This window comes from Rhipicephalus microplus, chromosome X, assembly GCF_043290135.1.
Source record: "Rhipicephalus microplus isolate Deutch F79 chromosome X, USDA_Rmic, whole genome shotgun sequence".
Lineage (NCBI taxonomy): Eukaryota > Metazoa > Arthropoda > Arachnida > Ixodida > Ixodidae > Rhipicephalus > Rhipicephalus microplus.
In genome coordinates this window covers 85,602,317-85,616,246 of record NC_134710.1, presented here as the reverse complement: position 1 = coordinate 85,616,246, position 13,930 = coordinate 85,602,317, and the positions used below count along the sequence as shown (strand labels likewise).

At 48.5% G+C, this 13,930-nt stretch overlaps 1 protein-coding gene across 6 annotated transcripts in view; it reads right to left on the bottom strand.

The window, feature by feature from the left end:
• Positions 1–13,930, bottom strand: part of LOC119176189 (retinoblastoma-like protein 2) — a 154,650-nt gene that overhangs the window by 35,282 nt on the left and 105,438 nt on the right. For all 6 annotated transcript variants that reach the window (XM_037427351.2, XM_037427352.2, XM_037427354.2 and 3 more), the window contains 3 exons: positions 11,102–11,281; positions 914–985; positions 725–830 (listed from right to left, as the gene is read on the bottom strand). In XM_037427351.2, the coding sequence (XP_037283248.2) occupies positions 725–830; positions 914–985; positions 11,102–11,281 (358 nt within the window). The remainder of the gene's footprint in view (positions 1–724; positions 831–913; positions 986–11,101; positions 11,282–13,930) is intronic.

Below are 13,930 nucleotides of genomic sequence, written 5' to 3'. Positions count from 1 at the left end.
CTTTTTGATGCTTCTCTGAGAAGGTACCACCGCAGTCGTGCGGAAGTCGTAAATTGATCAACTGGTCTCTGCTGTTGCTGGAAAAATGGAAGGCCTTTTGCAGCGCAATCAACGAGTTGAGGGACGTAGTGTACTTTTATGCGACGAAAAGTTATTGCTTCTTGCATTTATGGCTACTTGCGCTCTAAGGCATTGTTTGGTTCATCGTATAGGCGGTTATAGCTGCAAAGATGGGCATTAGAAAAGGGTGCTGTGCGAAAGCTGACCCCCAGACTTCATGCTGCCTCCTACTTTTCTTTTTTTCCTCACTGACATTTTGCCGCTGAAGAAACGCCTGCAAATGGAGTGATCTTGCTCAGAGCGTTCGAAATTTGTGCGCGGTGTTCACCGATCTAAGATATCTTTGTCGCAAATAAACTCAAGCTGCGTGAGCGCAATATCGCACCTTTTAGCTTTGGAAGGCCTGCTTTAAACTTTCTTTTTGCTTTGCATAGAAGCATTCTCTGTAAAACTAGGAGGCTTAAAAAGTTTTCACAACATGTGGACACAGCTTTAATGGGTACTATAGGAAAACCATAAATGCACTGAAATGATAACGAATAGATTGAAATGATAGCCAACAGGTAATAACCAATAGATCGTTACATCTGGGATCATTAGTATAAGCGGGTTCGACTGTAGTATGTATCACTAAAACTCGAATAGATGAAAAACAAGCACCCACCTCCATCATCTTTGTCAACTGGAACAGGTGAACTGGAGTTAGAACCAGTGCGACTGCTGTTGTCACTATGCGTTGCATTTTTTCGCAACAGTACACTGCGATACACCTGCGGTATTAGGCAAAAGAAAAATCAAAGCACGTGTGTCAGTTATATGCCAAGTCAAGAAGTCAACAAAAGCAAGAACTCACATGGCTTTTGTTCTGAGGCTGTTGCCGATAACAGTGCAGAATTTCTTGAAAGCTCTTCTCAACCCGGGTCACCTAAAGCACAATAAAATATTATCACCATTATGCCCAGAAGGAACAAAACTGATTTTATTTAGGCTTGTGTGAATAGTGATTTTGGTTGAATGATATCGAATTCATATAATATATATGACATATATAAAAAAATGGACATATTAATCATAACCCAACTAACCTGTCGACCTGCACAATAGTTTATAAATTTGAAATAAAGCCAGTGCAAATGCCATTATTTCTGGTTCAAAGAAAGTGGTTACAAATTTGAATAGCAGCAGGATGGCATTTTCTATAGAATGAAGGTGATAACCTGTATAGTACAGTCGAGCCCGCTTATAACAAACCTGAGCCTGATGCGGCCACCGTTCGCTGTATCCGGAAGTTCGTAGTAAATGAAACACAGCTTTTAAAAAAAAGTTGCGAGTGATAACACAAACTTTGTTTGCCCCAAAAAGTCCGTGATGCACATGTTTCAAAGAGCAGAAAGGATAAGGGTGGTCTCAAGTTCATTCAAAACAACAGAGTGCTTGTTCGCCGAGGCTTGTGGCATAAGCTGCATGAGGCACTGGCTCCAACGTTTCGTCGTTCTGGCAATCCGATTTCTCCAAATCGCTCTCGCCACGTACTTCATCCACAATGCCCCATTCCGTGCACGGTTTTGCAGTGTCGGCATTATCATCAGCCGTAATTAAACCATCGCAACAGATGTCCCACCCGCTCTACCCGGTGACGACGTGCTGCCACAAATTGCCGCCGCAGTTTCGAAGCTTCAGGCTGCGCATCGGGCTCGACATCGACGAAGTCGGCCTCGCGAAAACAGTTTTGCGCGCATGTAGCAGTCACCGCCGCCCACAAGTATTCACCATCTCCACAGCTGAATACCGGGACGCCCAAAGCGGCAAGTTGGCTGCCAGGTGGTCAACAGCTATGAGCAAGCGCTCTGCAACATGGCATCTAACTCGCGGATTACGCTCAAGTCAAGCGGTCACACTTTCGACATTTTGTTGAGCGGCAGGAAAAAGCGTGCTAGTCCTCCCGTCGGCCATCATGACCACACTTGCACACCAAGAGCGAGCAAGACGCGCACACTCGACACACATGCCAGAACGCATGGAACAGCTCTGGGCCAGTTTCCAGTCAGAAAACGAAACTAATTCAAGCAAGCGTGGTGGGTGTCGCGGAGCGGTGGAGATGGGCGAAGGAGTTGTGATCAAGAGAGGAGAGCAGACTTGCAAAGGGCAAGGAGTTGCGATAAAGAAAGGAAAGGATGCGGCGGGAGGGTGACTGAAAACCAAAACACACGGGAAGGAGGCAGGTTGGGTAGCTTGCTTGAAAGGTCTGTGAAACTCGCACGTAGAAAAACTTGGAAAAGAGTGCCTGTGCGCGCAGATGTCAAAGACTGGCCGCCTGGATCGGTGCGCGCAGCGGTGTTCGAAGAATCGGCGGCCGTGGTCAAAAAATCGTTTTGTTGCGCCGGCGGGTTTGCGTGGCCTCATTCCGCGCAAATTAACAGCCGTTTTCGCGCTTCCACACGCGCTTGAAAGGCATGCTGAGTCGAGTGCGAAGTGAGCGAGAACAAGTCCTAAACACGAAACGAATCACAAATTATCAGAGTCGGTAAGGTAGCGTACACTAGACGCGCACTATTGGATACAGTCGCTGGCTGACGATGTTGGCAAATGGTCCGGTCACTCCAGGCCGGCAGCGCCAACGACAGTACCAGCTGTCAAAAACAGGGTAGATGGCCGACCGGTCTTCGAAAGATCGGTGGCAGTGTGAAAACATGGGCCTCGTCTGGCGATGCGGGGTGCTCAGAGTAGCAGGGGGGACAAAGGATGGAGGGGTGCGTAACAAAAAGCAGTCGGGGCATGGAGGAAGGAAATAGCTTTCCTTCCTCCAAGGGTTGGGGAAAGCGGCAACTAGAGGGTCGCGGAGGCCGGGTCAACTTTTAACAATAAGAATGTATGGGCACCACGTCGATGCCTGATCGGTGGTCGAAATTGGTTTCCCGAGAAGTCGGCAGACCGCTGACTCCGTTCGCTGTAACTGATCAGTGGTGCTCGGAGACGTTCGTTGTAAGTGCGATTTTGTGCCATTGAACCAATGTATATTTTCACGGTTACGCGGATATTGTTCGTTTTAAGTGGGGCAGTTATATGTGGGCTCGATTGTATGTTAAAGCTTACTATACTTAAGAGCACATAGGAAGGTATAACAAGCTTTTAAACTTGAAAAATTCATTCAACCTTAAAGTGATGTTTAGCACCCTTTAACAGCAGTGAAACTACCTTTGCAGGGTGTTACATGCTAACTAATACCCAGCTAGATAGGGGCTTTCATGGCTTAGCATACCTTCACCGCAGCAAAACTATCTTTATAGGGTTACATGCAGAACAACATACATGCCTGCCAACCTGGCAACAAAGAAATTCGTAAGACCCCCCAGCGGGGAAGAGGGGCGGGAGGGTTACCGACATTATAAAAAAATCTGTAGCCCCGATGAATTTGCCTTTAGCGAAAAGCATAATCACGTTTTGCCGCCATAAGTCAAATCAACGCGCTAAATTATTTCCCCCCATTTTTGGCACAAAACAAAAAAACTCGCAATAAACAGGGGGGAAGGGGGCCAAAAACAAGCGCAAACATCAGCGCTGCGGTCTCATAATGGCAAGGTATGGCAAATTTCCCACTGAGGTGAGAGTCTCAATTGGGGAGCGCAAATGCTTCTGAAATTTCGAGTCATCAAAACAGCTTGCAAAAAAAAAAAAAAAAAAAAAAAATTCGTTAAAATAACTTGCGTATGTCTTCGCACGTGAACGGATGGAACGACGCAGCTGGCTGCTGCGAAAGCACAGGTCAAAGCTTTGATTGATATGTGGTGTTTAATGTCACATAACCACCATATGATTATTAGAGACACCGTAGTTTTGGGCTCCGGAAATTTTGACCACCTGGGGTTCTTTAACGTGTGCCCAAATCTGAGCACACGGGCCTACAACATTTCCGCCTCCATCGGAAATGCAGCCGCCGCTGCCGGGATTCGATCCCACGACCTGCTGGTCAGCAGACGAGTACCTTAGCCACTAGACCACCGCGGCGGGGCAGGTCAAAGCGTTGGCTTTGCTCGCTACTAGATTCTTTAGACAGGAATGCCAGAACGCTTCTAGCCTTTTTTTATGTCTTTATCGCCTTTAATCTATCGCTGCATCAGCCACGTGCCCTCAGAGCTTATAGATAGCTATGACATCACCGCGACTGCAGTTCTGTGCGCGACAGTTGCAGCAAACGGTACTTTTGTTTCCAATCCATGTGCCCTCAAAATTTAGTCGTTTTAAGCTATCTATGATCACAACTGCCGCGGTTTCGTCCACACAGTTGCTTTGACTGCTCGAGCGTTGGCCACGCGCACACTTTAGGAGTTCTGTCAGTAACATCGCCACGACACATGATCATGTCTAACAACCGCGGTTTCGACGACAGCGGTTGTGACAACGACAACCACATGCAATTTAGAAGACAGTGCATGCCCTGGTCGCACACGTACTTCCGAAGCTTCGAGCACACTGGTTTCGAATCGCCTTCGCACTTATCACCCAAGAAACACCAGCGCTTTCCTCCTCCTCCATTTAAGACACAACACAGATTTTTATTGTTAAATGCCGACACTGCCTTGGCAGCTCTCTAGTCGCTCTCCCCAAATTTTTTTTTTTTACGCATTCCTCTGCATCCCTCCGTCCTTTGTATCACCACTACTCTGAACACCCCACATTGCCAGATGAGGCCTGTGTTTTCACGCAGCCACTATGGTGCCTAGAATGAATGGTATATTCTAGGGACTATACTGGCACTGATCTTTCTGAGACCAGTCTAGTCGGCTGACTGCTCTACCCTCAGTTTTGCACTACCGCTGGCGTCACTGGTCTCAAGTGATCAAACCGTCTGCCAACATCGGCCGCAACCGACTGTACCCGATTGTCTGAGTTTGTGTCTTGTCTGGATCGGTGCCATATCGTTCCACTTCAAACGCTTGCGCTACCTTACCGACATTGATTATTCGTGATTCGTTCTGTGTTCAGAGCCCGTTCTTGCCTCTTTCGCACTCCACTTAGCATGCCCTCCACATGCATGCGGAACTGTAAAAAACGTCTGTTTCCCAGTATGTATCGCGAACTATTGAAGTCACCAAGGCCACGCCAGCCCACTGGCGCCACAATGCGGTTTTTTTGGCCTCTGTGTACGCAAGCCTTTCTCCCAACTTTTAACCTTTCAAGCAAGCTACCCTACTTATCTTTTTCCAGCGTGTATTAATTTGGAAGGCCGCCTTCCCACTGTACGCTCTCCTTTCTATCATAACTCTTGGCCGTCGCCACTGCTCTGCGACACCAGCCACGCTGGCTTAAATTGATAACTTTCTTTTTTTTATATTGGCAAGAAACGCACCCCGATCAGTTGCACGCTGTTATATTCAGTTTCGGTTTTTACTTTGTGTTCTTTCACCCCCAGGGGGTGCGTCTATCCTTCATGTACATATTCGATGTGTTGCGTACAATAAACGTCTTTTTGTACGGTGGTGCTGCCGGTGCTTCTTACGTCTTTCGCAAACACCACATTGGCGACGAGGATGGGATAAACACGTCAAGCTACCTTCAGCATCGAGTGTCGTCCAGGTTCGCCCCGCCATGAGTTTCTCCGGCCTTGCTCCGCCGCCGCCGTTCCTCCCGACGCCTGCTGCCTTACGGCAGCAGTTTTCCACGTCGTGTAACGTCGTCGTCGAGCGTCATCGTTTCCACCGCCGCAGCCAACACGCAGGCGAGTCCGTTCATGACTTTGTTGCTGCTTTACGGGAGCTCATTTCGCATTGTTCGTTCGCTGCACAAGATGATGGTCTGCGGGACCGATATGTTGCCGGTGTTGTTTCCAACCGCGTACGTGAACGGTTGCTGCTCGAGGGTTCCTCCCTTTCGTTCGAGAGCGCAGTGCGGATCGCTCTTCAGTTTGAGTAAGCAGCTGAAGAGCTGAAGGAATTTTTTGCTTCGGTCGAGCCTGTTTCTGTACGGCGTCGTTCCCAGTATTCGCATTCTTCGCGAAACTTCAATTTCCAGCCAAAAGCGCATTTTCAGCAAAACTCTCCAAGCGCTAGCTGTTCGCGTGCGCCGCAAGGGCCTTGCCCCCCTCGGCGAGACAGAGATAGCCGGTCCGTTTCACCACACTGTTTCAGATGCGGCTCGCGGAATCACCGCGCATCAGCGTCACAGTGCCCTGCGCAGGGAAAGAAGTGTTTGTTTTGCGGTATCAAGGGCCACTTTCAGAAAGTATGCAACCGCAAGCGTCAAATGCAAGGCAGGATTCGTGAAGTTGGCATCGATGACGATGTTTTGTCAGGGGGAAGTTCTGAGCAAGTTTTGACTGTGAAGCATCCTGCTCGCAGCGCAATTTACATACAAGTACGCGTAGCGGATGTCAAGTTGTCATTCCTTGTTGACTCAGGGTCGTCTGTTTCAATTCTATCAGAGCGAGAATTTCACCAACATTTTCAAAGTGGTTGGCTCCTCCCAGCTCCGCATGTCACTTTGTTTGACTATTCGAAGCGCCCAATTTCCGTGCTAGGCTGTTTCCAGGCAGACGTTCAGTTTAAAGGGCGCTCTGCACCACTTCTTTTCTACATCTTTCGCCAAGGAACTTGTCTGATTGGCCTTGACGGCATTAAGGCCCTAAATCTTTGAATACAGGGCTTCACTCTTGAGTGCCTGCACACGTCCGTTGCCCCGCCGGCGCGTGTTAATGACCCGACACCTTGTCACATTCCGATGCAGTCAATAGAGCAACCCAGGCAAGCAAACCTTCCGCCAGCCTCGGAACACGACTTCGGTTCACTTTTCAGTCCCGAGTTGGGTCTTGCTAAGCGGTTCACGCATCGTGTCAAGATTCGGCAAGGCGTGCAGCCGGTATCTTCGAAGCTGCGCCCTCTTCCATATTCACTTCGGGAACCAGTGTCAAATGAACTTCACAGGTTGCTGCGCCTTGACATCATCGAACGCATCGATGCTTCTGAATGGGTTTCGCCCATTGTTGTCGTTGACAAGAAAGACGGCACCATCAGAATTTGTGTTGACCTCCGGGAGCCTAACAAGGCTATTGTACCAGACAGCTTCCCGTTGCCTCATACAGAGGAACTCCTTCATGCCTTGGTAGGTGCGACACACTTCTCAAAACTTGACTTGGCTTCTGCCTACCATCAGGTTCTTTTGCACCCTGACAGCAGGGACCTGACAGCCTTCATCACGCATGAAGGACTTTTTCGGTTCAAGAGAGTTTGCTTTGGGTTAGCTTCCGCCCCAGCGGCATTTCAGATGATGGCCACAATTCTGGATGGCTGCCCTGGTGTGTTGTTCTACATTGATGACGTGATAGTCTTTGGGAAAAGTGCAGAAGAACATCTTTTGAACCTAACAAAGGTCTTGCAGAAAGTCAAGTACGCAGGCCTGAAATTGAACGACAAATGCCTCTTCGACGTTCCAGAACTTTCTTTCCTACGGCATAAGGTCACTGCACAAGGTATCTCGCCGCTTCCAGAGAAAGTAGACTCGGTAGTTAACACTCCAGTGCCAACAGATGTTGCTGCCCTCCGTTCATTCCTGGGTCTTGTAGAATACTATTCCAAGTTTGTTCCCCGCTTGGCCCAGGTGGTCGAGCCTATGCGCGTTCTGCTTCGCAAGAATGAGCCATTCATCTGGTCAGCCGAAGCAGACAGCAGTTTCCGGAGGGTCAAGGAAATGCTTTCTTCAAGTACAGTTCTCCACATGTTCGATCCATCACTTCCAGTCATCGTATCGAGCGACGTTTCTGACTGTGGGCTGGGAGCCATTCTGCAGCAGCAAAATGGCCATGAGCTCCGCACAGTGGCTTTCGCGTCTCGTACCTTGTCACCAGCGGAAAGAAAGTACTCGGTCGGCGAACGCGAAGCGTTGGCATGCATTTGGGCGTGCGAACGATGGCACACTTACCTTTGGGGTCGCCATTTCAAGATTCGAACGGACCATCAGGCGTTGGTATCGTTGCTGTCTTCGCAAGGACGTGGCAGAAGGCCACTTCGAATCGCACGCTGGAATGTGCGACTCCTATGCTACAATTTCACTGTCGAGTACCGCAAGGGGTCCACCAACACGGTGGCAGATGCTCTTTCTCGGCTGCCAGCTCCTGCCGCGCAGGCACAGCTGGCCAAGGATGAAGAAATTGTGTCGTTGGTCGAGTCGGCTTGCGTGACGAAGGAAGAATTCAAGCAAGCCGTCCTCAACGATGGTTGTCTGCAAACGGTCAAGTTGTTCGTGCTCGGTTCTTGGCCACCACAAAAGTCCATACCAGAGGAGGCAAAACCTTTCTACTCTGTGCACGAAGAACTTTCTGTTGTTGATGACCTTCTACTGCGCGCAGAACGCCTCATTGTTTCGTCCTCACTCACGGCTCAGTTCATCGCCGTTGCCCACGAGGCACATCCGGGCATCACGCGCACAAAGGCGCGACTTCGTGAGCTATTCTGGTGGCCACGGATGGACAAGCAAGCTGAATCTGCCGTGAAAAACTGTCGCATCTGCCTGGAGGCAGATAAGTCTGCCAAAACATCGCCAGCGCCATTGCAGTCTATTGACTGGCCTGAAAGGCCATGGCAGAAACTGGGCCTAGACATTGTTGGCCAATTGGAACATGCACCTCACAATAGCCAATTTGCTATAACACTGGTTGATTACCATTCCAAATGGCCAGAGATATATTTCTGCAGCGAAGTGGCCACAAGCACCGTGAAAGACTTCTTAACCAGTGTTTTTGCCCGTGAAGGATACCCGGAAGAGATTGTTTGCGACAATGGGCCGCAGTTCACTTCACGTGAATTTGTAACCTTCCTTCAAAACCGAGCCATCAAGCTGTCTCATTCGTCTGTATATTACCCCCAGGCGAATGGGCAAGTCGAGAGGTTCAATCGAACTCTGAAGAACTTCATCCAGGTTTCACTCCTCGAAAGGAGACCTATCCGACAAGCAGTTACGGACTACCTCTCTATTTACCGCTGTACTCCACAGGCTACCACTGGAGTTGCCCCAGCAGTTCTGCTGCATGGGCGAATGCCCCGAACCAGATTGGATGTTGTAGGGTTTTCGGCACCAGCGTTTGCAAAAGACCCAGCAAAGGAACTGGCGCGACTGTGCCAAAGGGTCCGGCTTTAACAGCAAAGCAGTAAGGAGTACAGGGACCGCAGGAGAGCTGCTAAGGAGCCAAAGATAGCTGTGGGTGATTACGTTCGTATCAAGAAGCCGTCCGTTCGCTTCAAGGGGGATCGCTCCTTTTCCTCGCCAACTGAGGTGTTGGGGAAGAGGGGACCTGCCTCTTTCCGACTTGCAGACGGCCGCACATGGAACGCCTCCAAGCTTTCCCGGGTTCCTGAGAGGGGCACGAGTCCACCATACCAATGTTCGGAGCTACCTGCGCCACAGCTTCCGGTTCAAGTGCCCCAGCCTGCCCTGCTGCCGCCGCCTCCTGGCGTACTGCAGTCTGCCGTGCTGCAGTCGCCTGCTCCTGATCCGCAGCTGCCTGTACCGGAGCCTGCCATGCTGCAGCCGCCTTCTCCTGGGCCGCGATCGCGGTCTCCTGGCGTACTACAGAGCTCTAAAAGCTCATTACCATCTCCGGCCGTGCAGCATCCCCATCGGCCGTCCCGAGAGCGCCGGCCACCGGTCTGGCTCAAGGACAATCAGACCCACTAGTTGCCTGTGTGTATAGCACAGTGTGTATGTAGTGTAAATATGTATGTGTATACAGCGTGTAAAATGTACAGTGCATGCTTAGGGGTTTCTTACTAACACTTACTAATAACTAATCACTACATATAAGGCAGGGAGTATGTTATATTCAGTTTCGGTTTTTACTTTGTGTTCTTTCACCCCCAGGGGACGCGTCTGTCCTTTATATATATATTCGATGTGTTGCGTACAATAAACGTCTTTTTGTACGGTGGTGCTGCCGGTGCTTCTTACGTCTTTCGCAAACACCACACACGCGTCCCAGCTTATATGTTGAGTTAGAGTGCATGCTCACTGTTGGTGTGCGTGTGTGGTCAGGAAGGCGGAAGGGAGGCCTTCCGTGCCTTTTCCTGCCGCTCAACAAAACGACGAAAGTGCAACCGCTTGGCTTGGACGTAACTCACGCATTAAAGACTTATTATAGCTGCTGTGTTGTGGAGCACTTGCTCATGGTTGTTGACCACCCGGCAGCCAACTTGCCACTTCGGATGTCCCAGCATGCAGCTGTGAAGGTGGTGAAGGCTTCGTGCGTGGAGGTGACAGCTACATGTGTGCAAAACTGTTTCTGCGAGGCTGACTTCATCGATGTTAGACCCGATGCCAAGCCTGAAGCTTCCAAACAGGACCACTCCAGTAGTGCTTTGTGGCAGCGCGTTCTCGACTTTGACATGGGAGCGCAGGTGGAAATTTGTTGCGATGATTTCATTACGGCTGATGATGATGCCGTGAAACTGTGCATGGATGAGGACAATGTGAATTAAGTGTGCAGCAAAAGTGATTTGGAGGAATTGGATGATAACGACAACGAAACTTTGGAGCCATTGCCCACAAGCGTGCTTGCAACAGTAGCAATTAGCTACATTAATATTAATAGCCTCAGGCTGCTGGTATATGCCACGGGCCTCGGTGAGAAGCACACTGCCGCTTTAAATAAACCCAAGACCACCCCTATCACTTCAGCTTTATGAAACGTGTATTACGAACTTTTAAATAATAATAATAATAAAAACTCCCTCACAACATTTTTAAAGCTGTGTTTCACTTACTACTAACTTCAGGATACAGCGAATAGATGTTGCATCCCGCTGAGGTTCGTTATAAGCGGGCTCGACTTTAATAGAAAAGCCTCGGCACGTGCAACTAAGACTTCAGCTTCACTTGAAGCACAACCGGTACCACCATTAGTCGGGCAAATGTGCAGTGCAAGTAAGGGCACTTACGAATCATAAAAATGGTCAATTAATTATCCTTTAGCAAGCAAAGACCTTGAGTATAACATACCCCCCCCCCCCCCCCCCAATACAGGAAAAGAAGGTGCTAAAGAGTTAAAATGCTGCCTTACCTTAGTGATGACATAGACTGCACACAAAATAAGCTGGTCCAAATGTCGGTCCCTCATGAGATCAATGTGGGAGACAATAGAATGCTCGAAACATGTCCATATTTTGAGCTGTATGTCCTTCTGCAGGATTCCCAGCCTTGCACAGAGGTCTTGAAAACGCACGCCTGCCAAGTGGTAAACCTGGTAAAAGAAGGAGTAAAATAAAAACCTTTAGGAAGAAAATCTTCTGAATGCTCTGTTATTCACTTGAGAAATGCAAAAAAAGTAAAACGCTTAGTGTTTCTTTTTTCTCAACATACTATTTTAAGAGCTTTTAGCTACAGTCGAATCTCCATAATTCGAACTCGAAGGGGCCCGAAAATTTGTTCGAATTATTGAAAGCTAAATAAACGGAGGGCTCTCCGTGCAGTGGCGCATGTGCATTGAGTTATCACACGAGGGGGAAGTTTTAGAAGACTTAAATTTATTCACAAATCGCAGGACATCCAGGACATCGCAGGAATTGAAGTAATCGGTGATGTGCGTCTGCACACGCTTGGCTTGCAGCGAGTCAATTTCGCACGCAGCTTGCAAAGCATTTCTACTTCGGCTTCAGCATTCTCCTGGCAAGAGAAGTTGCGCGCGGAAATGACCAGCACCGACACTTTCCAAAGACGACGACAACGACTGTGTAGGGGAGCCTCCTGCTATCCGCTATGCAGCCACAGCGTGGCCAGCACGTGACGAGAAAGGAGGAGCGTCTCTATGCAAAGAGAAGCAGGTCGGCATTTGAAAAAGACCAACACTCCACGGCAGCCTTTTTTTTTTTTTTTGCTCTCTTCATGTGCGTTGTTGAAAGGAGAAGGGTTACGTGGCAGGCATAGAGTTTCTCAAAATTAACTAGAGGGCACTCTGGCGATGCGATCGTTCAGCGACCATGAAAATGATGGGCAGTACACCCATTTGCCTAGTCTTCGTACTTGCGGGCGGTGAACCGTACTTGCGGCTTTGTTTATTGCTGTGTTTCGGTTTTGTTTTGAAAGAAAGAACGAACCCTTTTGAACTTAGGGACTTGATTCGAAATAGTAAGCTTAAAAGAATAAGGTTGTGAAGCACAAACGGTGAACATTTGCTAATTTATGCTTTCGTGAAAAAACTGCTCCAAGCCACACGAACACACACGGAGCCAGAAGCAGGCCAGAAGTACGAAAATTAGACAAATGTGTGTACTACCCATCATTCCCAAGCTCGTTGAAGTGCCATGCATTGCAGCTCCCATAGGCACTAGCGCCAGAGTTCCCTATAGTTAGTATTTTGGGAAACTCTATCGTGGCAGGGACGAAAAAGGGGGAAGCATGACACCGGAGCGTGAGAGACCCCCCCCCCCCCCCCCCCGACCCACTCAAGGCGCAGAGCCATGCTCCCGCAAGGGGCAAGGGCTGCAGAAGATAGTGCCTTTTTCCTTTCCTTCAACCACACATTTATTCAACCCAGCGACAGCTTTCTTTTTTTTTTTTTCCTCTCCGCGAGCAGCGTTGGAAGGAGAAGGGTCTTTACGTGGCAGGAACGGAAAAGAGAGAAGCGTGACATGGGCGCGTCTCAGATCGGCATTTGAGAGAGAGAGAGCAAACATTCCACTGCAGCCTTTTCTTTCCTTTTCATTTCCTTCGCGCGCGGCGTTGAGATGTCACAGGTGACGCTGCGGGATTGGGCGGTGTGCTGAGAGCATTTTCGGAGCGCGGTATGTTCGAATTAACCATCGCAAGTGCTTGCGAGTTCGAATTATCGGGCGTTTTCGCCCATTGGAAAACACATAGCTTTGACGGGACCTCATCGTGAGTTCGAATTAACCTGAAGTTCGAATTAAGTGTGTTCGAATAAATGAGATTCGTCTGTACAAAATAAAAGAGCATTGTTGGCTGAGACAAGGGAAGAAAGCATCAGCTCTTCTAATCGTAATTGTCATTTGTCATTACTTCACCCACTCAATAAAATCTGGCAGTTGAAGATTCCCATCGTGCGTTGGAACTATTCCATAACACAAATTTCTGACGGGGTTCCCGTAAAGCGCCCTTCGAAGGAGCATTAGGAGAAATTTTTGTCTCTTTCATTAGATGTTAATCCAGTACTTTGTTTATTCATAAAGAATGCAAAAAAAAAAAACATTCTAATGGTAGTTACACATATTCTGTATTCTTGCTCAGTCCTACCAATTACCTTGCACACTAGTCTATAATGCATGCTGTTTCATCAGTATAATGTTTTATTGTTGGAATAATTTTGTACGATTCCGACATAATTATTTATTGATGTTTTACTTTTTCTGAACTTTACGTTTTTTTCTTTACTAAAGTTGACCCTCGTCGTATTAAAGTCGGCCCCCGTATTATATACCGGTCATTGGCAGAAAAAATGTGGAAGTTTTGCAACAATGGGCAGCTGAAATCGAAAGCCTCCATTGCAAACGTGAGCATCAGCAGTGCTGCCCTTGGGAAAGGCTAGGCAAGGCCTAGTATTTTGGCAACGCCATTTTGCCTTGGTTATCTACTGTCAGTCTGCTATTTTCTTTTTTCTATTTCTTTCAGAAATGAGTGGTAGTCGACGGCAGTTTACGATAGGCTTTAAGAAAAAGTTATCGAGTATGCCGAAGCGCATGGCAACCTGGCGGCACAACGGGAATTCAATGCATCGTAGAAAAGCGTCCGATACAGGAGGAGCCAAAAGCAGAGAGTTACATCCTGCAGCAGCAACAACAACAAAAAAAGTCATTTCATGGACAGACTGCAGTGCACCCCTAAATGGAAATGCTAGTCGCCAAGCTCATCCGGGAGCTGCGTGCAAGGTCGCTAC